Raw genomic sequence first — 27,988 nt, 5'->3', positions numbered from 1 at the left:
GTGGCATGGGCCTGGTAGAAGAACAGGGAAGCAGGCTTAGGAGCTGGGCAGAGTGGCACACTCTACTGACTCTCCTACTATCTGATGACAGACCTGCAGAGGTGGGCCAGCTGTCCTGGCTGGAGGGCAGGGAGTATCGCACCCAAAGGTGTGAAGAGATGGGGCTCACAATGGGGAAAGAATGCCTAGCCTGGACCCTGTGTCCACCCTGGAAGGAAGGAGCTGGGGCAGGAGCTGCAGCTGAACAGTGCAGGCTGAGGTGGGGACCCTGAAACAATTTATCCGGGAGATTGTCATTGTACCAGGCTTTGAAGGTGTCTCTGGAGACTGAGTGTTACTGCTGCATGGTCTTAGCATGATGGCAGGCAATTAGCTTCAGCACCTCTACCCCAGCTACAGAGAGAAGAGCAGTGGGAAAAGGCTTCAAAGAGCTCACTCACTCCTTCCAAGATCTCTGCCTAAGGGCTAGCTCCTCACTGGGTGGCAGAATGGCCTCCTGAGAACATGAGTCAGGTCTCCAGACTCTCAGAGATCTGAAGCTGCTAACCCAAGCAGGCCCCATTTCTCTGCCTACCCATTACACCTGCTGGTGACACCATACCTGGCCAACCATCAGGTATGGCCTGCTCCTAGTAACCATCTTCTTCAGTACATGGTGTGTATGCCTATGTGGTAGGCACACAGCTGGGCATGAGTCTGTGAATGCATGAGTATGCACACCACACACACACACACACACACACACACACACACACACACACACACACACGTGCGTGCCTGAGTCTGTGCAGGTCTCCTCTCTCTCTCTGCAGAGCTGAGCCTTGGGCCTGCCTCCTTCTCCACCTACCTCTGCCCATGGCCTGCAGCCACACACCCACACTAATAGAGTTCAATAATTGCTCTGCTGATTGACTCATTGACCTTGGACAGATCACTTATGTGCTCAGCCCACTTGTCTGCCAGGGGAACAAATCTGTGGGAGCCCTGAACAATCACAGAGCACTACAAAACGTGTGAGCCTGGTCTTGGGGGCAGCTTGGGGGCAGGGCTGCCTGGGCTGCAGGAGAACTTTGATCATCTACATCCGGGGCCCAAGCTCCTTCCCAGGCAAAACCGACACACATGAGCAACTGCAGTAGACCCAGCTGGCCTGCTGCCCTTCACACAGCGACACAGGCCCTCCCGAGCCAGTCTGACCTCAAATCCATGCCCTTAGAGAATACGATGGCATTGGCAGGGAGCCTGTGTGCCTCTGTGTGACCTGCCGATCCCCAGCCTGAGGTTCCCTCAACCATCCCTTCCGTTCCAGAGAGCTCAGCTCTCCCCAAATGAAACTCCCAGTGGCTTCACCTCTGTGCTGCGCTGCGAGCCCTCCGGGCGGCCCTGGCTGAGTCCAGACCAGGCAGCTCCCCAGCCCCGGGTAGTTATATCATCAGGCAGAATCAGCAAGCTGGAATCCCTGAAGTTAGCGGGCCGATTACTGCCAGTCAACCTCCAGCAGGTAAGTCCGGAGTTGTTCCGGTGGAGACCTCCTGTAGAGGTGTTGGACCAACCTGACCTTCACTCTGTGGCTCTGCCCCAGCTGCACAGAGCACTTATGGGTCTGGTGGAAAATGTAAAACCGACTCTCACTGCTGGGCAGGGAGGGAGAGGGAAAAATTAAAAAGTCATCTTAGCCCTTCTTGGCAAGCTCCTGGCAAAGTCTGCTGGAAACGAATGCACGAATAGATGAACGAATGCACAAATGAATGAGAGCACAAGTGAATGTAGGAATGAATGAACAAATGCACAAACACATAAATGCACCAATGGACAAATGTGCAAATGCATAAATGAATGCATGTATGCATGCACAAGCAAATGACAACAGGAATGTGCACCTATGGGTGGACGTTTCTTCACAGAATGACATGCAGGAAGCCGGGATAAGCCCCACTCTCTGTTTCTGTGGAGTTTGTGCTCAGTGTTTTCACACCCAAATGGGGCTGTTTTCCCTCCAGCTCCCCACAGCCTCTCTCTGTCTCCAGCCCCCTTTACCCCTCCTCTCCCAGCTCTGCCCCTTACGGTTTTCATCTACGGTTTTCATCTCTGGATACAGAGACTCAACTTCACAGCTTTTGTCCTCCCTCCTGACCAAGTGCCTACAACCTGAGGACAGAGCCAAAAGGTCCCCGGGGGTTCCTAGCACCAGGAGACTCCGTGGCCAGCAGCTGATGATTAGGGTCACCACTGTGTTGATCATGAGGCAGAGCTGGGCACCGGCCAGGGCCTGGATGCCCAGCCACACAGCATAGAAGCTAAAGAACCTGTATGGGGCTAGGAACCTTAAAGAATTTTCCAGGATACCCCAGCATACCCGAATCTTCCCGACATGTATTATGGTAGCCAGGAGGTTTTTGTTTCTTCCAGTCAGAGGCATCAGTTCCAGATCTATCCACAGTGAATCGGCCTCTGCATACTAGGGCCTTGGGAGAAAACACAAAAGCAAAGAATCGCTCTGAGCTGCCCTGCAGGTGGGGCAGGCAGAGGAAGGGCTGGATCACTGCCTACATGGCCTTCCTGAGGGCTGGCAGCCGATCCCAGGGCAGGAAGTCACTGAGGAGCAAAGAGGCAGCAGGCTTTGCTACTGAGCTATTTGACATATTTTGCTTTATTCTGACGTACGTTCAATGTTGGAGAAGAGGAGCAAAGCACCGCCCCCCTCAGTCTCCACCCCCAGACCTCGCCCTGCAGGTCCACAGAGATTCCAGGTTTGCCTTTGGTGGTAGAAAAACGGGAGCTCCCGGGTTCCAGGCAACGTTTATGTGTCTCTTGTCCCAGTCTCTTTCAACCCGGGACCATTTCCTTTCAGACTCTCCTGACCTCGGCCTTTTGAAGATTACAGACTAGTCATTTTGTAGAAAAGTCCCTCAATTCTGACTTGTCTGAGATCTCCAGGAATCTGGGGACGAAAGTCATGAAACAGTGATAATCCACGCCCTATCTGTGGGGGGGACAAGGCCTTCAGCCCGTGCCCCACGTGTGGGGAAACGGTCTGACCTCTGCTAGGCATGGTACCGGGGACCTAGCTACTGTAAGAGGAAACACACCCTTCACTCCCCCAGCTCACAGGGATTTCCGTGTCACCCGTGGCTGGTTGTCCCAGGGTTTGTTTTCTCGTGGTGTGGCCAGCAGTGAGCCCCGGGCTCTTTCTGACTCTTCTCCATCTTTCCCTGACTTCTCCCTTACTTTCTAGGGAACCCAAAGAGTCCAGGCTTAACTGATTTCCCTGGTAACCTGAAGAGCATTTTCATGGAAAATGCTGGAAACCAGAGCCCGAGTAGCAGGTTGGCTCAGGGCAGCTAGAGAGCCAGGGGCTGTGTGACAGACACACTGAGGAACACAAGTTGGCACCCATTGGAAACTCTGTGTTGAGCTGAAGAGTGTGCCCCAAGTCATGTGCACAAGGACTTTTGAGTGTGCCTGTTATGTGGAAAAGGGTTGGTAAGGCAGGGGCCAAGCCCGGAGCATGGGATCTGGAATATGAATAATGCCGTGCAGCCACAGACCGCAGAATACCTGCAGCCCAGAAGCTGGAGGAGGCAGGAGGAGCCTCCCCCAGAGCCTCTGGAGGGGGCAAGGCCTGGCCCACATACTGATCTAGGTTTTGGTTTCAAACTCTGGGAGGAAACATTGTACTGCTGTTTGAAGTCATCCAGTTCATCTTTGTGAATGAATACACACCCCAAGTCCAGCCGGGCAGCGTGGGCTCCCCGCAGTCCCTTCCCCACTTCTACCTCTCTGCTCACCATGAGGAACCAGTTCCCAGCACCTTCCCCAGGCTCTCCTCCACATGAGGCTGACCTCAGACGGCCAGTCCCTGTCCTGTGACCCCTCAGAGGGAACTGGCTACCCTGCTTCCGGCACAGGGACTGGGGCAGGGGTGGACCAGAGGTCTCCAAGGGAGAGCCATCTGCCTGCTCCTTAACCTACAGGACACCCTCCATCATACCCTGTTCTGTGTGTATGTCAGTCCTGGGGCTTGAGCGCAGGAGTTGGGCACTGTCCCTGAGCTTCTGTGCTCAAGGCTAGTGCTCTACTGCTGGAATCGCAGCTCCGCTTCCGGCTCTCTGGTAGTTAATTGGAGATGAGAGTCTCACAGAGTTTTCTGCCCAGTCTGGCTTCAAACTGTGATCCTCAGATCGCAGCCTCCTAAGTAGGTAAGATACACACTTTAAGTTGTGATAAAATACACACCGCATAAAAGTGCTACTTGTAAGTGCACAGTTCTACCACATTGAGCACACTCACACTGTAGGTCTCCAGACCTTTCTCTTACTCTCCCCAACTGTGATTCTGTCCCTAGGACACACTGACTCCAACCCCAGCCCCTGGCTCCCCATTCTACTTCCTCTACAGGAAGTAGTCAAATCCTCATGTCTGGCCTCCATCTCCGAGCACAGTGTCCCCAGGCCACCCACGTTGGATGTCTCATGTCTGAATTTTCTCTTCTTGTTTGTTTTCCTTACTTAGGTTTGAACTCAGAACCTTATCCTTGCATTGTACCACTGAGCCACATCTCTAGCTCAATTCCCTTCCTTCCAGGCGCTTCACGGATGGGTCTGGGCCCCACTGTGTGTCTGCACACGGCTGTGGATGGGAGCACAGGCTGCTGCCAACACAACACCCGTGTCATTTCGAGTGGAGGTTTTCACTTCTTGGGGCACAGATTCTACCAGGTCCTTTCACTGCCAGACCCCCTCCCAAGGGGAGCTTTCCTGGAAGCCTGCTCAGGAGACCACGGCCAAAGACGGCCAAACACCTAAAGAGCAGCAAGGTCAGGAGACCTTGGAGTCTGCTTGCTAGGGGAGCCGAGAGAAAGGTGCATGGCCGAGTCCCTAGCTCAATCTCGGAGGTGAGTGAGGCCACAACCAGACCACACCGCAGGGGAAAGAACATCACAGAACCCACTGAATCTTCAGATGGCTGTCTTTGTTTGGAAAAAAAAAAAAAGTTCTCTCAGGGTCATAGCTGTGCAGGGAGAGACCATGAAGGATGCCACCAACTCCTTGAAATCCTGTCTGGGGTGACTAAGAGAGAAAGATGGGGTGCAAATTGAGCTTTGCCTCTTGGGAGTTGATTTAAGGATCTGCTCAAAATCAAATTAACTTTTTGACTTATCTCCCCAGGAAGCTTGTGGGAGGCTACAAGGACCCTGCGAATCACCTTCTAAGCAGAAAACAAGGGTGAGTTGTGTGTGAGTATGGAGGGGGACATTTTGAGAACCTAGTTCTAGCACTGGTTTCCTGACTGGTTGCTCTGACAACCAGTGGGGACAGTCCATGTTGGACCAGACAGGAAGCAACTCTCCATGGCTGGAGACACCAAGATCTTTGGCTACATTGGTGTCTGTCTAGCTGTTTTATCTGGCTCCAAGTACCAGGAGCCTTGCACTGGTATCAGTGGGTAATCCGAGCTCCTGGGAGATGAGAAAAGAGATTCTGCCTCCCTCTAGACCCTTGGCTTTCCTGTGTCCAAACACCTTCTCCAATGTGGCAATGACCACTGTCCCATGACGCCCAGCCTTCCTGCTTCCTCTCCCCCACCACCCCCATTGTACTGATCCAAATCAGGTCTCAGAGCCCCCTCCCATCCTCCATGCCAGTCCCGGCCACCTGTGCTTCTCCTGCAATCTGGATCCTTCCCGGTCCCCCTAACCACAGGAAGCTTTGGAGATGGACGTCAGCCCTGGTGGTCTCCAATTGAAACCCTCTGGGTTTCAGATGTCCTCCAGGGCTTCCTGTGGCTTTCCAGGCCTTCTGTGCTGGCCTCCCTCCCCCCCCCCCCACCCTGACCGCAGCCCCCTTCCTGACTCCCTACACCCCGGTCCCTGGCAATCACTACTGGCGTTTTTAAGGCTGTGGTCTGAGGGGCTAATCAAGAAGTCAGAAGCTCACTTCCCATCTGTGGTCACCTGAGTCGATGGGTACAATCGGGTAGACACGACGCGTATTTGGGAAAGGAGAGGGTTAGGGGATGTGTCTGTGGTGAGTGGCTGTGGAGAAGATGGGGGCCTGTGTGGGGAGTCAGGAGGGTTGTGGTGGGACACATGCTTGGAGTTCTGAGCAGGGGAGGGGCAGCTGCTGTTTCGGGAAAGCCGTGCTGCAGCGTGGCGGGCACTTCTGTGAACTCAGGGGCCACCTGACAGCCAGGGCTGGGCACCGGGCACCGTCCCAGCACGTTAAAACGTCGCCTTTTTCTGCCCTCCACTCTGCCTTCTCCACCGCACAGGGGGAAGGGGAGGAACCTGACCATCACGGCGCGCGGGGAATCCGGCTCAGCTCCACGCTCGCAGCAAAGCCCACTGCGGGTGCCCACTGCTTTCCCCGGGGTCCTGCGCTCGCAGAGGTGCTGCGGGCAGCCCAGCATCATGGGAAACGGTGAGACCCTGCAGGGCAAGCCCAGGAGAAGACGCAGTACACCTCAAACCCTTGCAAAGGTGGGATGACACCGTGACGCTGGACCACGGTGAGTCGGGGCCCTGGGCGTGGGGACAGGGGAGTACGTGGAGGCCAGGACCCACCGCGCTCCAGTGTGGTAAAGGATGGACACGTGCGGCGGGGCGGTGTGGGCGGTGGACAGAAAGAGGGCAGACACTGTGCCTTCTGCAGCCTTCTTGGAAACTGGGGGTGTGCCTGGGCCCCCAGAAACCCTGCCTGGAGGACAGTGTGGCCACCACCAGCGGCTCCTGCTGGGAGGGCTCTCCCTCCCCTTTCCTCATGCGTGAGCCAAAGGCGGCTCAGACACCGCACCCGAGTCCCCGGCTCCGGGTCGAACAGCAATGCCTCTACCCTCCCGTCAAGCACCGCTCCGCCGTTGCCCATCTTAATGTGTCAAGTGATCTCTAAAGAACACCAGGGTCTGGGGAGCAAGGTGAATGACCGACGTGGTGGAAACACAGGCCCAGCCCTGGGGCCCAACTTTGAACCCAGAGTGACCACAGGTGAGACGTCTGAACATCTCTGCATCTCCGGTAACCACCTCTGTTGACTCACACGCAGACGAGCGGCTGCCACCCGGGCCTGCGGCACACACTGCAAGCTTATAGAATCCAGCTCGTGAGAAGGGTGTCTCCGCGGCACTCATTGTCATATCCAGGAAGGAATTACAGAGAAGACGGGTCCTTCCTTCCCTTCCCCCTGCTCTGAGCCCGGCTGGTGTGCTGCTTTCATCGAAGCCAGCGTAGCGTGCGGGCCGGGCGTCCAACTCCCGGTGCTCAGAGCGAGCGCGCCAGGTCAGGCTGGTGAAGGTTTGTACGCGTAGCTGGGCTTTCATCGTCAGGACTTGGCCCGGCCCCAGCCAAGTCCGTGCTCGGATGGGCTCGTTTCCGAGCGTGGCTAACTGGGGCACAGGCGAGGCCCGGCTGGGGCCGTGTGCCTCACGTGACCTGCTCCACCCCCATCTCCCGTGGTCGGCATCGCAGAAGGGCATCTTGCCCTAGAATCATGAGCTCGGAAATCAGAGCGAGGCTGTTCTGTGGTCTATTTCTGGACACACACACACACACACACACACACACGATGGACTGTGTACGGGCGGATGGCAGTGAGAGTTTTCTCTGGGAAATAGCACATGTCACAGTGGCCTTCTCCTGCCCTGTGAGGGGCCCCGTGGCAGCCAGTGCTCCTGCCTCTCCCACTTCCGGTCCTAGGCCGCAGGAACCTTCCTCCACGTTTTTCTCCCCAGACAACACGTGGGGGTTCTGGGAGCACGGTTGTTGCGTCTGGTCCCCGGGGAAGCATCCTCGTGGACCCGGGCCGATCTAGCTCACTGCCCCGCGGAGGTCCCCTCCGGCACAGAGCACCGGTCACGTGGTGATTTTGGTGGTTGAATACGCCAGTGGTTGCATCCCAGCACAGGTGACTCACCCCATAATGAGCGATGCGGGAGAGCAGACCTGGATGATCAGGTTTTGGAGCCAGTCCAGGCGAGACAAGTCTATGAGGCTCTATTTCCAAAAGAAACAGCAAAAAAGCCAGGCAGGGGGCCTGGTTCAAGTGATAGAACACCAGCCAGGAGAAAGCAAGGTAAGTTCAAATGCCGGTCGTGAAAGAAGAAAGAGAAAGGGAAGGAAGAAAGGGAGGGAGGGAAGAAGGGAGGAAGGAAGGAAAGAGGAAGTGAGGAAGGAAGGGAGTGAGGGAGGAAGGAAGAGAGGGAAGGAAGTGAAGGAAGAAGGAAGAGAGGGAAAGAAGAGAGGGAGGAAGGAAGTAAAGGAGGAAGGAAGAGAAGGAGGGAAGAAGGAAGTGAGGGATGAAGGAAGAGAGGGAGCAAGGAAGAGAGGGAAGAAGAAAGGAAGTGAAGGAGGAAGGAAGAGAGAGGGAAGAGGAGGAAGGAGGAAGGAAGTGAGGGATGAAGGAAGAGAGGGAGGAAGGAAGAGAGGGAGGGAAGAGGAAGGAAGGAAAGAAGGAAGTGAGGGAGGAAGGAAGGAAAGAGGAAGTGGGGAAGAGAGTGAGGGAGGAAGGAAGAGAGGGAAGGAAGTGAAGGAAGAAGGAAGAGAGGGAAGAAAGAGAGGGAGGAAGGAAGTAAAGGAGGAAGGAAAGAAGGAAGTGAGGGATGAAGGAAGTGAGGGATGAAGGAAGAGAGGGAAGGAAGTGAAGGAAGAAGGAAGAGAGGGAAGGAAGAGAGGGAGCAAGGAAGAGAGGGAAAAAGGAAGGAAGTGAAGGAGGAAGGAAGAGAGGGAAGAGGAGGAAGGAAAGAAGGAAGTGAGGGATGAAGGAAGAGAGGGAGGAAGGAAGAGAGGGAGGGAAGAGGAAGGAAGGAAAGAAGGAAGTGAGGGAGGAAGGAAGGAAAGAGGAAGTGAGGAAGGAAGGGAGTGAGGGAGGAAGGAAGAGAGTGAAGGAAGTGAAGGAAGAAGGAAGAGAGGGAAGAGAGGGAGGAAGGAAGTAAAGGAGGAAGGAAGAGAAGGAGGGAAGAAGGAAGTGAGGGATGAAGGAAGAGAGGGAGCAAGGAAGAGAGGGAGGAAGGAAGAGAGGGAGGGAAGTGAAGGAAGAAGGAAGAGAGGGAAGGAAGAGAGGGAGCAAGGAAGAGAGGGAAGAAGAAAGGAAGTGAAGGAGGAAGGAAGAGAGAGGGAAGAGGAGGAAGGAAAGAAGGAAGTGAGGGATGAAGGAAGAGAGGGAGGAAGGAAGAGAGGGAGGGAAGAGGAAGGAAGGAAAGAAGGAAGTGAGGGAGGAAGGAAGGAAGTAAAGGAGAAAGAGAGGGAGGGAAGAAGGAAGTGAGGAAGAAAGGAAGTGAAGGAGGAAGGGAGAGGAAAGGGAGGAAGGAAGGAAATGGAGGAGGAAGAAAGGAAGTGGAGGAGGAAGGAAGAGAGTGGGAAGAGGGAGGAAGGAAAGAAGAAAGCGAGGGAGGGAGGAAGGAAGGAAGGAAGGAAGGAAGGAAGGAAGGAAGGAAGGAAGGAAGGAAGGATTTGGGGAGTAAGTAGTTATACAGTGCTTCGGTGCAGCCTCTCCTTACGGTAAGTCCAGCCCCTGTGGGTCCTGTCTGCCCCTGTGGGTCCTCCTCTGGCCAGGCCTTGGGAATAAAAGCTGTGGTCCTGTCAGGACCTTGGCTAAGTGCAGACCCTCGTGTCCCTGGTGACGTTCTTCTCGAATGCACCAGTTCTGAAACTCCTCACAGGGCCGAATCCGGAATCTGTCTCAGTTCCTGTGTGGGGACCGAGGCGGGGAGAGGCCGCCCGGGAGGTCAGGTTGCTGTTTGAAGGTGTCGGGGACGTCGGGGCAGGGGGGTGAGGGCCCCAGCCAGCTGCACACGGAGAGCTCTGCCTCCACTGCCTGGGGAGGGAGCGGGGTCTGCTGGGGAGGGCTGTTCCCATGTCACAGATGCAGTCCCCCCCAGCTCAGACTCAGCCCACTCTCACCCACGGCTCCCTCCATGTTGCCCGGGGAGGCCCAGGATGAGGACACACAAGTGACAGGGACAGGAGCAGGTAGCACTCGGAGGAGGGCTGCTGCCCGAGGGAGATCCCGGAGGGATCCCTGAGGAGCCCACGCTGCGGACACGTTTCCTGGGCCCTGGGGCTCAGGAGACAGATGGCGGACAGGTGTGGGGGGGGACTGCAGAGCAGGTGCGCTCAGGTGCACACTTCTGTGTGTTCACACACAATTTCCCCATCCCCGCCCTGGAGGAGCCCCGGAGCCTGGGTCAGCCATGGGCCCCCTCCGCAGGGAGCTGTCCCAGGAGGACGACGGCCCGGGGCCCACAGAGCCTGGGACGCGGGACGGGAAGTCCTGCCACATCCCTCCTCAGCTTCCCGGGGATGGGAGGAGAGAGGCGGCCATTCCTGCCCTGGTGCTGTGGGAGCTCCTGAGCAGAGGGCCAGACCGAAGGGATGCCCTGCCCTGCCCTGCCCTGCCCTGCCCTGCTGAGATGAGAGGGACTGGGCATCGGCCCAAGCCGATGCCGCTGCCTGGGGGAAGACGGGAGCTTGGAGGCGAGGCGGGCAGGGCAGTGCACCCCATCCCACACACGCACCCACACACGCACTGTCGCAGGATGCCAGCCCCAGGGGAGCAGCGGGGAGAGGAGCCCCCGAGGGCCTGGTCCTGCCGCCGGAGCCCAGGGGGAGCCCCAGCCTCCCAAGACCCGCCAGAGCCAGGGACGGGGACAGACGCACAGCTGCGTCTGGGCTTTGATTTCTCTCCAGAAACTGGGGTGGACACAAGAGTGGTGGGTGGCGGGTGTCCCCGGTACTGTCTCGGGCAGGCGGGGAGGCTGGCACTGCCCGGGGGGAGGGGAACGGCTCAGGTGGGAGCTGGCACCACGGTCCTCCCAGAGCCCTGTGCACAATCAACAGGAATGAGCCTCTTCGGGGCTCCAGTACGTTACTGCAGCCCCTCCCTCTCCAGCCATCTCCGTCACCCTGAAGAGACAGACCTCTCCACAAAGGTGCTTACCTGCATCCGTACCTTCTCAGCCCATCACAATACACCTACCGATGTAAAGAACACTACTAAAGGAGTCTGAGTGAACGCTGGCTCTTCACACATTTTGTTTTAAAAGCAGTAAGCGGTCATGTCCCCATAGTAAGAACAATTCGCCATCTCCTGTTGCATTTGAGCACCAAGTCTCTGAGGGAGGCAAGGAGAGGGACTGAGGGACAGCTATGTTGTACGTAGCGGGGAAGAAAGGCTGCAGGTACAGTTTGATCCAGCAGAGGTTAGGAGCACTCCTTCACAGTGCGGGAGGGAGGCCAGGCTGAGTGTCGCTCTGTCTGTCTATTCTTCCTGTGCCCCTCCGTCTGGGATGCAGGAATACACTTCTAGACTGGGAGACAGCCTTGGTCCGGCAGGCTCCATGCCAGGCAGAGGTGACCAGCATTCCCGTGTTGGGGGATGGTCTCAAGGGGTAGCTCAGTGGACATGGCCTTTGCCTGGTGCAACCTGCCTGTAGGTCCGCTGTCTGGTTCACAAGAGACTCCGCCCACCTTCCCAGGGGCTGCTGGGCACCAATGGCTAGATGAGCAGGAGTAGCAGCAGCTGAGGCTCTGCTCTGCCTGGGAATCTGAAGGCATGCGAGGTAAGGAAGCTGACAGGTGTCCCCCGGGCCTCGACTCCTCCCGGGAGACAGCGGGTTAAATGGGGCTGAATCTGGGTTTCTGGCCATTTGGGGCCACACTGCTCAGAGTGCCCTCCCAGGGTGCTGCTGGGTTACCCTTTCCCCCAGCAGCCAAAGGGAACAATACAATCAACGTTCACGGGCACCTCTGCTACAGAAGCAGCAAGCTCGGTTGCTCCTGTCTTTTCCACCTCTGATCAAGGAAAGCCTGGAGGAATTCCTGCACCTGTGGAGCGAAGAGTTGGCAGTGCATACACATGGTGCCCTCTCCCCCTGGTCAAACCCTCTTTCCTCTACGACTTCTCACCATGCACCCCGTCCCAAGCTTTCCCCTGCTCTCTCCAGATGGGTCTGGGCTCCAAGAAGCCATCTGGGCACCCTGCATTCCAGGCAGGAGGGTGGCACCCACCGGGGACAGACCCTGCCCAGGAATTCCCCCCTTCCGGCCTGCACCCTCATAAGAGAAGTCACCCGCGTTCTGGTCTGAGCAGCTGAGCCACTGACTCATTTCCCATCGAAGCGAGGCGTGGTGTGAGAAATCAAGATGGCTGAATGGGTCAACCCATGACCCCTCTCTTCCTCTCGCTGTGTGACTCATCCCAACTATTTGTTCCAAGGACATTAACAGACCAATGAGCTCCAGGCAGGCCAAGGCTGGAGGGGCAGTGGGCACATCACACCTGGGTACAAGGAGCAGGCTGTGAGCTGCTCAGAAGCTAAATGGGGGACAGGTGGGGTCAGGGCTCCTGCTCTGACCAGGGAACCAAAGACAGTCCAGCATCGACAGCCAAAGCCAAGCTGGAGAGAAATCCTGGCGGTTCATCCGATCAGATACTGCGGTTCTCTCAGAAACCAGGGCCCCGCTGTGTGTAGCCTAAGACAGAAGTTCCCAGCAAAGTGACCTTTAGCTCCAGGGTGTCCCTGGGCTCTGTGCATCCAGCTCCTGCCCCCAGCATGCTGCAGGGTCAGGAAACTGTCCCTACGCCAATTAGGATGGGGCCCTGCAGAGACCTACAGGAGGCACACAGGGGGTAGGGAGCCCCAGGGGAGAGCACAGGGAAGGACAGCTGAGTGGGAGCTGCCTCTCTATACCCCGCAAGGGCCTCAAGCACTCTACATGTCAGACGGGCCGCCGTGGCCATCCCCTGGCCTTCCCTCCCTTCCTACTCCACCCACTCCAGCCTGCTCACCAGCCCTCACCCAGCTCCAGCCTTCTAGTCGCCCGTGTTCTACCAGAGGGCAGAAACCTCTGGCTTATCACCACCCAGGGCACCGGGGGGCCTGGCCAGGGCGGGTCTGGATCCCCTCTCAGGGATGGAAGGAATGGAGGGCAGCTGACGCCCCTGTGCCTGCGGAAGTCGCTGGAGTCCAGGAAGCTGCGTTGGGCGGGCGGTGCACAGCCCATCCCCGGGGCAGCAGGGCTCACCGCTTGCTCTGTAGGCTGAGTACCACGTGTGTGGCTGTGATGTGTGGGTCCCCTCAGCTCGAGGCTGCAGCCCCCACACACACAGGGCCTCCCTGATCCCGACACAGACAGCTGGTTTCCCCCAAGCTGTTGAGGCAGAGCTCCCCGGCCTCAGGGGTAGGGCAGAGTCTCTGAGAACAATGGTGGGATGGGGTCTCTTACGCATTCATCTATTGTTAGCAGGCCCTGCCCTCGCTGGTTCTATGAGATGACAGCATCTACCCTGCCTAGCACCAGGCCTGGGGCAGGTGCAGGGGGTCACTACAGGACAGCATGGTCTCTCTGCTGCCTGGGTTGTGGTGGTAAATACAGATGTGTAGTCAGAATAGGGTGTGGCCACGTGCCTGGAAATCAGCAGCACTGGGTCTCCAGAGCGCACCTCAGCAGGCTGGGCCGTAAACCCAGCGTACGGGAGACTTCAGAGTCATGGACGCTGGGGGAGGTGGCGGTGGTGAGGTCAGTGGGCTGGGCACGCTGAACGGGGAGGGGACTTAGAGCTGTCTGCATCTCTCGATCTCCAGGGCGAGGGGGCGGGAAGGGAGGAGGTCACAGGGTCCCGAGCTTCCTGGGCTGCTCCAGGGTACTCCTGGCTCACGTGATATTTACCCAGCAGACCTGGGAAAGGCCACCTGGTGAGAAGAGGGCCACGAGGCTCAGAGCCGAGCCGTGACTCACCCAGGAACAGATGCAGCCCGAGCGGCAGAGCAGACGCAAGCAGCTGCCGTAAGTAGTGCTTTGCTCTGTGTGGGGGCCGGGGTGTGGGGGGGGACTTGTCAGCCTCTCCCCACCAGAGATGGTGCTGGAGATGACTGCACTCAGCGTGCAGGCTCCCCACTTCCTGCGAGCCGCATGCTGGAGACTGAGCTCCATACGCAGCTTCTCAGACCCGTCTGAATCAAGACTTCTAAAGAGGAAGCAGACGTGCACCCTCTAAACCATCCCTGGGGGTCAGCCCCCTCTGCAGTCCGAGTGCATGTGGGGGGGGGCTGTAGCCCACCTCTGCACGGGCCGGGATGGCTTTGTCTTCCTGCTCAGCAATCTCCTCCGGGCACCCAAACCTGCTGTCTCCCATCTGCCCCCTGGATGTCTGAGAATCCCTGTCTGTCTGGGGGTGGTCCCTTAGACTCCACCCTGCGAAGGGTCAATAGCACGGGTTGTGCCCTCGGCAAGCTCTGACCCCAGGTATGAGATGAAGGGATACCAGTCCTCACAAAACACCTTAGTGGGGGCTGGGAAGGTGGCTCAGGGGTAGAGCGCTTGCCTTGCATGAGGCCCTGGGTCCAATTCCTCAGCATCACATAAGCAGAAAAAGCTGGAAGTGGCGCTGTGGCTCAAGTGGTAGAGCGCTCGCCTTGAGCTGAAGAGCTGAGGGACAGCGCCCAGGCCCAGAGTTCAGGCCCCACGACTGACCAAAAGAAAACCTTAGTGCCACATTGTCCCACACAGGCCCTCTCCTCCCTGTCCCCTTCCAGGTGGGGGTAAGGGCAGAGCTACATCCCCCACCCCAAGGCTCCAGGTCTCAGCTGCATTGCATCCTGGGAAGATAGTGTCCTCAGTGTTCTAAACTGTACTTCCCACTGCCACTTCAGGTCTACAGATGGCGTGGCACCCTAGCCCCAGGGTTAGGAGACATGGCTGGGGAACGGGGCTACAGGATCCGGGCAGTTTGTGACTGTCCCATCCCCTGGAGAGGCGGGCAGACCACACCCTGAGCTCTCAGCCTGCTCCAGGAAACCTGCCTACACGAGAGCCCATGGTCAAGGCCGAGGCCAGGACCCAGGGCTTGGATCCTCAGGAAGGCTCGGGAATGGAAGATCTCCCAGCCACCCACCCTGGGGAAGCTCACAGTAAGAGCAGGGCAGATGCCAGAGAGGACCTACCCCCGGGAGCAGCAGCCCCTGAGGCCTTGCCTGGATGGCTCTAGATCCCACATAATGGCCCAGAGCACCCCACCCTCAAGGCCCTGTCCCCTGCAAGAGGGACTCTTGCTAGCTGTGTATCTTGCTCTAGATAGCTCCAGCACTCCAGCCCCTAAGCCTTTGAACTAGGAGCCCCGGAAGCTTTCTTCTGATGCATGAGACCTGCCTGGCCAGAAGACCCCTCGTGGTCAGAAGACTCCTTGGGGTCAGAAGGCCCCATCTGGCTGAAATCAGGCTGGTGTCTAAGCGCTTATGCTGCTCCTCACTGGTACTGAAATGGCTCTACGTTGTGGTCCAAATGCTCTAAAAAGTGCACCGATGTCCCCAGGGGGCTGGTGGAACGATTATTCCCCCAAAGCCCTGGCATAGGAGGGACCCACAGCGGCCATCGTTTTCACGTCCAGCTGAGCCTGAGCGTGGTCGGGAGCGAGCCGTTCCTGGCTGTGGACCAGAGCTCGCGGGTGCAGACCCCCATCAAAGGCGCTGATGGAGGCGAAAGCCCCTCCCGAGGTGGGCACTCCACCGTGTGGGGCACGCCTGACTCCCGGTGCCTTTGAGGCCCGTGGGTGGCATCTCCCCGGACCTGGTTCTGACCGGAGCCAGCCGGGGGATGGAGGATGTTCCCTGAAGGTCCTGCGTGGTGGGGTTCATGCCCAGCTTGTCACTGTTGTCTCCAAGAAGCATGGCATAGTGGACGTCATTGGCGAGTACTCTCCAAGGGCACCGCAGGACTCTGGTCTCTGCCTCTTCCTGCCCCTCCCACCCGGCCAACGGGCACCTCCGCCGCGTTCTAGCATGGTGCACGTCACAGGCCCAAAGCAATGGGCCCAAAGGAGATGGGCTGAAATGTTTGACCCTGTGGGCCCGAATGAACTCCTCTTCCGAAGTTGGCCGTCTGGCTTCCATTGAATACCAGAATGCTGCCGCCGCCGACCCTCCTCTCCAGCCTGCCGCCCAGAGGGCTGAAGGCACTGTGCTCAGCAGGGGACACAAGTGGCTCACACCAGAGTCATCAGACCTCCAGAGTGGCATCTGCTCCTCACACCCACACCCCCATCCTCCTCAGAGGATGCACACCTGCAGATGGGCGTGCACAGCTCAGAAGTCCTCGCCTCTACCCAAGTCCAGGCTGTCTGCTCCTCCTGCCTGGATTCCGGGAATATTCCGGAGCAGTGCAGGATCTCCGCCCTGCCTGTCCCGACTTCCCACCTTCAAGACTTCCCATTGCCCTCCCACTGCACATCCCCTCTCCTGCCCTGCTCTCCTCCTCCAGGCTCCTAGGCCTCCACCACACTCTTCCTCCCCCTGTCTCTTCCTCTCCCGTCCCAGGTCTCAGCCCTGTGGTCAGCCCCTCCGAAGATGAGGTGTCCCTAGTCCCCCCACTTGCAGGAGTTAAGGTTTTCTTGGGAAGTGGCGCTGTAGCTCAAGTGGTAGAGCGCTCGCTTTGAGCTGAAGAGCTGAGGGACAGCACCCAGGCCCAGAGTTCAAGCCCCATGACCGACAAAAAACAAAAACAAAAAAAAAACACAAAAAAACAAGGTTTTCTTGTTTCTGATGGCCGTCTGCTTGCACCCAGGGAGAGGCCTGGGGGCAGGAGAAGCCTCTGTGTCAGAGCATCCTCAGCTCTGGTCACAGCCCAGGGCAGGAACTCAGTGAACCCTGCACGTGAGGGACTCATCAGCAGGCCGAACGACAGGTCCACAGGGGACTGGGCCTCCTGGAGGCACACGGGTCACCTCGCCCACACTCAACACCAAGGCAGCCTCCGCTTCCTCCAGGCCCAGACCCCTGGGCCTCTGGACGGCTCTGGCCTGGGCTAGTGCCCTCCCCGCAAGGCCCGTCTTCCTCTCTAGCAAAGTCCAGATTTGGGGGACACCTGCAGATAAACAAAACCATGCCAGCACTCAGCCCTGAACTGACACAGGCTCCGAGTCTAGGGGGCTGAGCAAGACCCAAAGCTGAGGATGTGACCTCATCTAGACAGAGGGTCTTTTGCAGTGTGATTCAGCTGAGGAGCTCAAGATGAGATCACCCCGGATTATCCAGGGGTCCCTGAACCCTGAGTGTCCTTAGAAGACAAATGCTGAGACCTGGGGATGGTGGGCCAGCCAGAAGAGAGGCTGGAAGGAGCCTCTCCAGCCTCCAAGGAGGCCACACGGGGACTCCACACCTAAGCCTCCCGGCTGAGAGGGACTGAGGTCACATCAGTCCTGAAGGCTGGCCCCTCACCCACGCAGGACATGGGTGGGTCATAAGCTGACATGGCCTGGGTGAAAAGTAAACCCTAGAGCCTGGCACCAGAGGCTCTCGCCTGTCATCCCAGCTCCTCAGGAGGCTGAGGTCTGAGGATCGTGTTTCAAAGCCAGCGTAGGTAAGAAAGTCCGTGTATCTTTTATCTCCAATTAACCAGCAAAAGGCCAGAAGTGAAGCTGTGTGGCTCAAGTGGAGTGCAAAGCTTGAGTGAGAAAGCTCAGAGACAGCACCTAGGCCCCAAGTTCAAGCCCGGTACTCACACACTCATCAAAGTGGCCACTGGGACTGGGTCACGGCCTCCCAGGAGACATTTAAAACTGTTTGTCATGTGACTAATCCTGGCTAGGCTGGGCAGGGATGTCACGAGTCCTGTGGGACAGGGGACAGACAGTCAGACCACAGACCTCCAAACTGGACAGACACCCTGCAGCTAGCTTCCCGGAGTGGGTTAGGCTGAGCACAAGAGAGGACAGAATGGCTCTGAGGGGACCGCTGTCCATTTCGATGGTCTCTGCGGAGGGGCATGAAGGGGGCAGACGGCGAATGGCACTCGCCCGCGCTGAGCACTGTGAATCACGACCCCATGTTCCCGCAGCCCTCCCCGGGTTGCCAGGGCCTATGTGCTCCCTGCAGCACTGAACGGTGCTCACACCGGCTGATGGGGTCCAATCTCAGAACCACTCTGAGAGCTGTGCAGGCAAAGCAGTCCAGAGGTCACACATAGTGTAGCTACGCACACACACACACACACACACACACACACACACACACACACACACACACACACACACACACGTGTGCGCACGTGCCACAGTGGCCAGGGCCCAGGCCCGTTCTTCCCATTGGGCCCCCCCGCTCCACCACTTCCCCGACCGCCACCGCCCCCCCCCCCCCGCCCTTCCATGGCCAATGCCCAATCTCTGTTCACCTGACACATGTGTCTGCCCCGGTGTGGAAAGAAATCCTGGCCTCTCACCACACCCTTGCGAGAGCTTCAAGGAGGAGGCCTGGGACTCTCGGATCCCCTTCCCCACACAGCCCTGGACCTGTCTTCCGGACACTGGACCACGTGGCACACCTGCCTGTCCTGTCTGCTGTGACTCTGGCTGAGTTTCCAGAACCAGGCGCTGGGACCAACTCCAGGGTGGGGATGGGGGGCGGGTGGAGCACTTCTTTGCTGAGATGCCTGGGGCAGGGTGGGGGGTGGGGGACGCGGGAAGGTGAACTGTTCTTTCCAGCGGAATCTTTGCAAGCCCCACGTCAGGCTGTTCCCAGGCGGGGACCGGGGACCAGCTTCAGCAGGGGGAGGCTCTCATCACCCCCGTCCACAGCCACCCATCCCAGCAAATGCTGAGGACGCCTGGACGCGGGGAGGAGGGCAGGGCAGAGCGCCCCGGCATTCTCCTTGTGCTGACGGCTACGCGGTGAAGAGTCGGTCTCTCTGGCCCTTGCTCTGGCTCTCAGCAGGGGGTCCCTGGAGCCACTAGGAAGCACAGGGCTGCCCTGTCCCCAAGGCTGGGCTAGGAGCCCGAGTCCTCCTGTGGCCCCTGGCCCAGCTCCTCCCACAGGTCAGGCTGAAGAGACGCCTCCAACTCCCTCCTCCCTGCCCACCGCCCCACCCTCCCTGTCCTCCCTCGTGGCTCCCAGAACTCACCCTGTCCCTCTGGACCGCAGTGGACCCCCTGCCCCCCCCAGACAGGAGGGGTCACCTGCTCCCCCTGAACTCCAGACCATGGGTGAGGTTAGCACTGTGCGACACTGCTTCTGTGGTCCTCACCTGCCGTGTTGCTCTTGTACAAAGGTATGTCCTCATCTGTCTCACTTGCCAGACAGAGGCTTAGACCCTCGGGACCAGGGTCCAGGCTGCGCACCCGGCTCCCTGCTCTCGCCACCTGAGCTTTGGTGGCTTCCTAGAATCTTAGTCCACATAGCTGGTCAAGAAGGAAGAATCTAAAACCTTGTCTTACGTAGTCAAATGAAAGTCCTCAAATACCACTGCGTTCTGTACATATGGCATTTGAGCTCACCACTCAGGACTGTGGTCCCCTCCAATCCTGAGGGTCTGAATGAATCTGGTAGTCAGTGGCATGTAGGATACAGAGAAAGACATACTGTGCCCTACCTCCCTGGTGGGATCCCCTCCACCCCCCGCCCCAGGCAGCGGGCTGCTTTCCAGGCAGAGGAGTCCTGGGGCTGCCCCTCAGTGCCGCCCAGTCCCCAGCAAAACAACCCGCAGACAGAGGCAGCTCTCAAGGGCCGGAGGAAGAAAAGGACCCCGGAGAGTTGATCTGAGCAGTGCCCAGGAAGGCAGCGCTTAGGAGAGGAACCTGGAACCTGGGCTGGGCAAGAATCCAAGCACCTTCCCCACGCCCGAGGAGCTGAACCAATAAGTTAAGGAGGCACTAAATGCACAGGAACTGGGAAGAAACCCCTTCAGAACACAGGTGGGCTTTAACGAGTCCCTGCTCGCTTGTGCTCTTGGGGCAAACACAGCCTCATTCAGCAAATCAGAGGGAGCGGCGACTCTCAGGGACCGCCTGGGAGTCCACGTGCATGCTCACCTGTGTCTGTGTATGGCGGCCAGGGGTCACCAACCAGAGGCAATGGCTCGTGGGAAGGGCCAGTCCCATGGATTCAGAACAAGTCCCAATTATGACTAGAAAGCCCGGTCCGGTGGTGGTGTGCAGTCTCCAGTGCTTCGTGCCGCTCCAGCCGTTCCTACATTCTTTGATGTTCTAACCCCAATTAAAGCCACTCAAAACTTTTGAAGTTCATGAGTCATTTGCTTCAAATATCTCTAAATTAAGGACAGATTCGCCTCCTTCCCAGCAAACACCCAGCAACTTAATTAAAAGGGATTCAGCATTTAAACTGTCACCACACGGCTTCTGGCCAAAGGAAGAGGGCGCCTGCTCCTCCCTGGTACATCTGCCTCTACGTCCCCCCACTTCAGTACCAGTATTTAGAAAACATCTTCTCGTCACCAAATGTGATCACTGGGGTTCGCTGGCCAGCACCACGGCGACTCAGAGCAGCTGTCTGCCAGACGGCCAGTGAAGACACAGTGCTCACAGAGGGGCGTACCGGAAGGACATCGAAAGTGACAAGGACAAAGTGGTGTGGAAGTCACCGTGGAAACGCATGAGTGAGCTGTCACGTGAAAATTACAAGGCAAGACTCAAGTGACAAGTGAGCCATCACATCCTGGACTGCCGGATGTCACGAGCAGTGACTGAGCCAACAGAGAGGACTCTTCACTGACAGGATGGGGCCTGCAGGCCTGGCCGCCTTCCTGTGGCAAGGGCACTGTCCCAAGAGTCCCAGGTGCGGGCATCTGGAGACCGTGCTTGGGAGTCTCAGGGACAAATGCCACCACCCATGGTCAGGGGCCTCCCCTGAGCACTGATCGTACATCAGGCACCCATGTGCCAGGCATTCTGAGGTGGTACATGCAGCAGCCCAGAGCGGTTGGCTCTTGATGAGGTCTTAAGATCAAAGCTCAGGAAATAACTTTCTGCTTTTCTCCCGGGAGACTCTGTAATTCTAGATTCTGAGCCTGATCAGCGAGAGGGCTGTCACAGGACGCGCTGTGGGAAGCCTGCTCGCTCAACCTCAGGCGAACTTCTGACCCGCCCCACGTCCTTGCTCTGCCACCTATGGGAGGCTGGATCTCTAACCCTCTGCACCAGGTGATTTTCCATCTCGGGCAGCTCCTGGTGAGAGCCATCTCTACCTCTGTACAGAGCACCAAGGTCAGGAACAAGGGCTCAGGACTTCATCGGATGATTCCCAGAGCTGGCAGCAGCAAATCAGCCAGTGACAGCAATCAAAACATTGTGGTCATCCCTGTCGCACTGCTATCATCATAACCATGACCATCATCATTATCATCACCACCAAGATCACCACTGACAGCATCATTACTATTACCATGATCATGCTTTACCATCACTACCACCATGACCACCACCATCATCATCATCCTTATCACCATCATGACCATCATCACCTGTATGATCATCATCATCATCATCCTAGTTAGTACCACATCACAATCATCACAACCACTATTATTGATATTGACATCATCATCATCATCATGGTCATCATCATTATTATCATATTGTTACCAAAATCATCACCATTATTGCCAGTCTCACTACTATCATCATCACCATCACCGTCACCATCATCATGATCAGGTTACCATCGTCATCCTCACATTAACAGCAGCAAACACATACTGAGCAATTACGTGCCAGGCCCTGACCACATGGTGTGCTCCTTCTCCTTTCAGCATACAACAACGTTAAGAGACACCAAACATCCTCACTGTGGCACAGAGGAGTCAGGCAGGCTGTCCAGGTTCATATGGCTAACATCAAGGGAATCCAGAGATTGAAGAGTCTTGCCAGGTACCGATGGCTCATGCCCATTATCCCAGCTACTCAGGAGGCTGAGATCTAAGGATCATGGTTCAAAGGCAGTTCAGGCAGGAAAGTCTGTAAGACTCTTATCTCCAATTATTTACCAAGAAATCTCAAAGTGGAGCTGTGGCTCGAGCAGTAGAGTGACACCCTTGAGTGAAACAGGTCAGATATAACATGTAGGCCTTGAGTTTAAGCCCTAGATTGGCACCAAATAAATAAATAAACAAGCAAGCAAAGTCTTCCATCATTAACCTAAAATTCAGGAAGGAAGATCTCTGAGTTATTCCACCTGTTGTATTCCTACTAGGTAGGTATTCCACATAACCATAGGTCCCCAGGGATTTCACCCTAAAACACTATGCCCTACCATTTCTGAGCCCAGAAATGCCTTACTGCAGACAGATTGGAACAGTGTAACTTGCATTTCCTACATCATTTTCCACAGAAACAAAAAGACAAAACTCAGTTCCCAACCTGGCCCTGAAGAACCCTCTTCAGACCACAGATCTGACTCAGTGACAGCTTGCGTCACTTCCTAACACCCTTCTTCCAGGTTTTTGGGTGCCCTCAGGCAGGGAGTGGGTGAGTCTGACGTGACAGCACTCCCAGTCCCTGGTAGACGGTTGTGCCACCAGCAACCCTGTCCTCGTAGCTGATGGAAGATGGCTTGAAGTGGAAGTACTCACTGTTCCAACAGCCACATCCTAGAACTGTGCTTGCTGATGACCCACTGAATCTTCTCCCCTCCCCTTCCCCTGAACAAATGCACACCGTGGTCTTGGGAAGAGAGCTTGAGACCAAGGCCACTTCTGAGGCTGACACCCCTGGTGAACACAGATGCTGTTGACACCTTGAGACTGCTTAAAGTACACACCTCCACTTTGTCTGCCTAGTATTTAGTGGGACCCTAGCTGTAAGAGATGCGTGTCATCCTGGGCTGAAGGAGACTCGTCTCTCATTCCATTTCTTCTTGAGTAAAGCCAATTGGACTGCTGAGAGTCGACCTTTCTACTCTTACTTTTCTTGTAGCAGCCACTCTTGCTGGGTATAAAAACAAGTGCCGATCAGGGGAACTGTTGGGGAAGTTAATGCTAATTCCTCTCGGCAGTGGTCTAGGAGAACGAATTTCAAGCATTCAGCTCACAGGTGAGGAAGAAGACATCAGGAGAGAAGAGACCTTTCCCAGGGGCACACAGCACAGACAGAGAGGTTCAGATGCACACCTGAACCCCAGCCTCTGGCACAGGCTGCCTGTGGCCTCTAAACACAGCTCCCCAGAACAAACTCTGGCATCCTGGAGCTCTTGCTGTCTGGGACCCTGCCTGATCATTGTGCCAGGAGCTTATGCCTGAGTCTGACACAAGCTGAAGAAGACAGGGAGGCCAGGACTCCTTCCTGACCTCTCCCATCCACATCCAGAAACTCACACAAGCCTGGACTTAAGTAACCCAGGAAAATAACTCACTTCCTACACCTCCAGGCAGTTCTCCCAAGGGTGTAGCTTGAATTGCTCCTGCTTGGGTATATAATACACTTAGATAGTGCCAGCTGGGCTATAGTGAACCTGATCAGGAAAGCCATCCCAGAATTCCCTCTCTTTCCTTGGCCTTGTCCTGGAGACAGAGCAGTGCCTCTCAGCCCCCAAGGAAGCTGCCACCAACGGCCTTCTCTTTCCTCCTAGGCCAGTGTCATTTCCCAGAATTCACAAGTCCTTGCCTAAGTAACAAACACCCATATTTTCCTTACTTTAAATTTGTTTTGCTAAACAAATCAATCGAGCACCAGATTACAAGGAGCCATAAATCTTCTGTGAGATAAGCATCTGTCATGTTGGATTAGCAACATCCAGTGTACTGTGAATTAATTTTCTAAGCCTTATGATGCTGTCCCCAGCACTTAACTTTAGTAATAACAAATGCAATTTGGAATAAATGGGAGCTTATTTTCTCATCTGTGTCTACATAAGATGTGACAGAGAGTTCTGTTATGATGATGGCTTCTGAGTTTATTGAGGTGAAAACCAGAGCTTTGTAAAGACTTGTAGGTACCTAGCACCAAGGTGGTGACCCTTGGGCATCCCTGAGTATCTCCAGATACCTGAAAGAGGCTGCATGGGGGCAAGCCTAGGCAGGCCCCAGACCCTCTCCCTGGGAGGAGCCCCCAAGCTCAGCCCCCAACCTGACTAGCCCTAGGCCTAGGAAGGCCCCAGGCCCTTTCCCTGGGAGCCTCCAAGCTCAGCTCCCAGCCTGGCCAGACCTATGCCTAGGCAGGCCTCTCAGGCTCTGCTCACATAGACAAGCTGCTGAAGAGTGAGGATCCAAGAAGAAACAGCATGTTCTTCCATCTAGAGTGAGGAAGGGAGGGAGGAAGGGAAGGAAGGAAGGCAGACAAGCAGAGAAGGAGGGAGGAAGGAAGGGAAGGAAGGGAAGGAGGGAGAAGGAGGGATAAAGGGAGGAAGAGAGGAAGGGAGGGAGAAAAGAAGAAGGGAGGGAGGGAGGAAGGGAGGAGAGAGAAGGGAAGGAGGAGAGAGGGAAGAAATAAGGAAGGAAAGCAAAGACTGAAAGATAAACACAGTCCACCCATGAAGACCTGTCTGCCAAGGTAAAAGGAGGCACATCCATCTCCTGAACCAGACTCCAGGAACTGAGCTGAATGCCCTTCAGGTCCTTCCTCCTTTGGTTCAGAAGAAACCCATGTGAGCTGCAGGGAGGCTGACCATACCACCAGCCCCATGTATCTACACCCTCGAATGCCTTCCCTCCCTTAGGAATTAGCAGATGGCACTTTTGTCTGGTTTGTGCTATTACCAGGGTCCATGTGTGAACTTCTGAGTCACTGTGAACCCCAGCCTGTCAAGAGAGGCCAAGGATGCCAGGCCAGGGGGAAAGGAGACCTGGCTGGGGGCTCTTCCTGCTGCAGGGGCTGCTCTGCCTGGGATGCTGCCAAGGTTAATCTTGGTAAAGCAACTGGAGGGTAAAGGAAGGGAGAAAGAAGACAAGCAGAGCAGCAGGGACAGACATGGCTCAAGCCAAGGAGCTGCGGTGTCCACATGCATGGAGGACGGCAACCAGAAGAACCAATGTCCTGTGTTCCGGCTTCACCTCTGGCCATCCCATCCCCTTCCTTTCCTCTCCCTCCCCCCTCCCCTCCACCGCACTGCAGCAGCCCTGTTACAAAGCTTCAGCTCACAATGATGGCAGTTTCTGCTCTGACTGGCATTGGCCATTTCTGGTACTGAAGGCCATTCCTAACCCTGGACCATGCTCCCCCTGCCCTCTAGGGTTCACACCCTTGGAGGGTCAGCTGTACTGGTCCCTGGAGACCAAGTTCTAAGGTTCCAGGACATGTGGCTGTGGGTAGATTGGGGTTCCCAGAGGCCCAGGATGGGAATGCAGCATCCACTTCTAAGTGGATGTGAAGTTGGGGCAGCATACCCTCCTTGCATCCACCTTATTCCCAAATTTGCTGACACAGGAGCGTGCACCTGCACAACACATGATACCTCGCCCCTCTTTCAGTCTTCACCCCAGAGAGGCTCAGTGTCCCTCCTGACCCGCGCCATACCCTGAGAGCCCCCTCCAGACAGGAACCCTGGGAGAGGCACCTACCTGAGGTCTCCCCCAGAATCCTTGGGGGCTTGCTGTCTTTCCCGTTGCTGCTGGGACTGGTGGAAGGCTCCGTTGTGCTAACCCCAACAGGGATCTTTCTCCGGGGACCCAGGGACTCCGTGACCCCCTTAGTCTGCAGCGTCACGGCAGTAGCCGTGGTGGTTGTGGAGGCCGTGGTGGTGGTGGTGGTACCCACAGTTGTCTTCCGTGTCTGTAAGGTGGAGATGGTGGTGGGGCCAAACAAGCCCGGAAACGTGTTGGACTCTGGGGCCTCCTCGTCCCCCGTGGGGCCCCAGGCAATGAACTCAGTCTCTGTGGTGGGCCTGCTGCCTCTGAAGTCAAAGCTGTTGAACGCCACGTCCTGTATGTGCCGCCGGCCCCGCCGCAGGAGGCTCTGCTGCTCAGCCGCCCCGGCAGCCATGGTGGAGGAAGAGGAAGAAGAGGAGGAGGACGTGGAGGCCAGAGAAGGGCTGGATTTGGCAGCAGCTGGGGGCTTAGAAAGACCCGCTTTGGGCACAAGGATGGCCACTTGGTCCCGAGGCCTGTGGGCTCGCCGGACACGAGGCGTCTGCATCTGTCCATGGGCCCGTTCTGTGCGGGTTGCCCGTGGGCTCCACACGGGCGTGGGGATTCGGGCCGGCTGCCCACTTCGCAGGTTCCAGAGCCGTGGGGGCCGCTGTGGGGGCCGCGGCAGGAGCCGGAACTCGGGGCCAGGACCCAAGGACTCACAGGATGGAAAATCCACAGCGAGCTGCATCATGGCTATCAGTATCCAAGCATGGCTTCCGAGGGAGCGGCCGGGCCAACGGATAGACATGGAGCTGCCAGGGAGAGAGAGAGGAGAGGTCAGTGGGAAGCAGGGAGCAGGGAGAGGGACTCCTCCCTGGGGAGGCATCTGCTCCCCCCCATGCCAGGAAACTCTTCTCCAAGGAGAAACCCACACCCTTCCCAGAGGGGCTCAGATGCCACTTCCTCTCCAGCACCAAGGACAGAGCCCACCTCGGGTCAGAGGCCTGAGCCCCACCCCTTGATCGCCAAAGCCTCCTTCAGTGAGGAGGGAGGTCCGATCCTCAGAACGATCCCAGGGCCAGCCTTGCCAGAATGTCCTGGAAGACCTGGCCCATAAGGACACCAAGCAGACATAGTGGCAGTGACAATGAGGCCTGTGGACCCTCCTGAGGTCCCGAGGGACAGGGGCTCCAGGGCCTCCAGCATCCCCTGAGGCACAGCCCTGGAGCCACCTTCTGTGAGGACACAGGCCAGCCTGGCCCCTTCGAAGTCACCGGCCTCCTCCTCCTCTTCCTCAGATCCCACACATCAGAGCAGGCTGGGTGCCTTCCTTCTGCATGGCGGAGTAGTGAGATCTCACATAAGCTCAAGTTTGCCAATGGTCAAGTGTTTGTTCTGTGGACATTTCCACTCCCACTGTTTACCTCTGGCGGGGTGCCTTTGCCACCCCGGCCTCTGCCCCCATCAGCTCAAGGAGGGCTGAGACAGGCCCAACCACAAAACCAGGTGGGAGGCAGAGCTGCCTCCCAGGAGGCCATGACAGGAGAATTCACAGCCCGAGGAGACCTAAGTGTCTGAGGCCTACAGGCCAGACCCCTAACCTGGATCCTGCCAGCATCCTGGTCCCTGTGCCTGAGTTTCCTTTCCACCACTGGACCCTGGAGCATCACGTGCCCATCCGAAGCACAGCGCAGAGACCACAGCGGGGCTTGGAGGGCGCAACCCACGCTCCCTCTTCACAGGCACGGGTAATTGAAGACTGATTAGAGGTGCCACTCAAAGTCAGCTTTCGTCACCAACCCCCTGTCTGAAAGTTAAATTGAATCTGGAACTTCCACAGCTGCTGGAGTGGGGGTGGGCAGGAGGTAGGGGTGCTGTGCGCGAGCCTGAACAGCTGGGCCGAGCAGGCCGAGCACCGCATTCAGCAGTTTCCTTACAGAGTCTCGTGTCTCTACAAAGGATGAATCGGTGTGCATGTCGCTGTGCCCACTGTGTGCAGGTGAGGGGTATGTGAGTGTGACCCTGTGAGGGTACATGAATGTGTTGGCGTGACTGTGTGAGTCAGTGCATCAGTGAATAGGAGCCCGAGTGTGTCAGCACGGTGGGTGTGACGACGTACATGAATGAGCGTCCCTCAGTGTGAGAGACAGTGCAGGCACGCCCCAGTGCATCTGTGAACATTGCTGGGAGCTGGTTGTGCACGCTTATGAGTGGATGTACACGTGTGCATGCAAGTGTGTCCGAGCGTGCCTTGGCCACGTGACTGGGTGGACTCTCGCTAACACGTGGGAACGAGACAGCTCGCAGGAGTCCTCCAGACAGCCGAGGGAAGGAACTCTGGTTAACGAGCGCTAATTACCAAAAAGGGCTAGTCCCCGAATAATACGGCCCGGGTTAATCAGAACGAAAGTGCTCTGCTGCGGAGATTAGGGAGCGCTCATTACGCGAGTGCCTCCACGCCGGCCCTGCCCCTGTGAAATTTCCCTGCACAGACAGCTTGGTGAGGGGCAGGGCCGCTGCCGCTGCACACAGAAATCTAGGTCAGCAGAGGCTCCCTGAGCGCCCCCCTTCCCCAGGACAGGCACTTCTGCAGCCACTGGTGACAGGGCATGGCTGAGCACCTTGGGTGTGTCCCCCTGGCTGCACGGCTAGACAGGACTCCAGCCTCAGGGGAATGAGGAGTGTTGGGCAGGTACAAGGTACAAGGTGTCACCG

The 27,988-nt window shown here is 56.9% G+C and overlaps 1 protein-coding gene across 2 annotated transcripts in view; it reads right to left on the bottom strand.

Moving 5' to 3' along the window:
- Positions 1-27,988, bottom strand: part of Ajap1 (adherens junctions associated protein 1) — a 124,250-nt gene that overhangs the window by 33,293 nt on the left and 62,969 nt on the right. For both annotated transcript variants that reach the window (XM_070037187.1, XM_070037188.1), the window contains exon 2: positions 25,265-26,085. In XM_070037187.1, coding sequence (XP_069893288.1) covers positions 25,265-26,085 — 821 coding nt within the window. The remainder of the gene's footprint in view (positions 1-25,264; positions 26,086-27,988) is intronic.

The sequence above is a fragment of the Dipodomys merriami genome, unplaced genomic scaffold (assembly GCF_024711535.1).
Source record: "Dipodomys merriami isolate MVZ:Mamm:240054 unplaced genomic scaffold, mDipMer1.0.p SCAF_28, whole genome shotgun sequence".
Taxonomy (NCBI): Eukaryota; Metazoa; Chordata; class Mammalia; order Rodentia; family Heteromyidae; genus Dipodomys; species Dipodomys merriami.
This window is presented reverse-complemented; position numbering and strand designations above follow the sequence as displayed.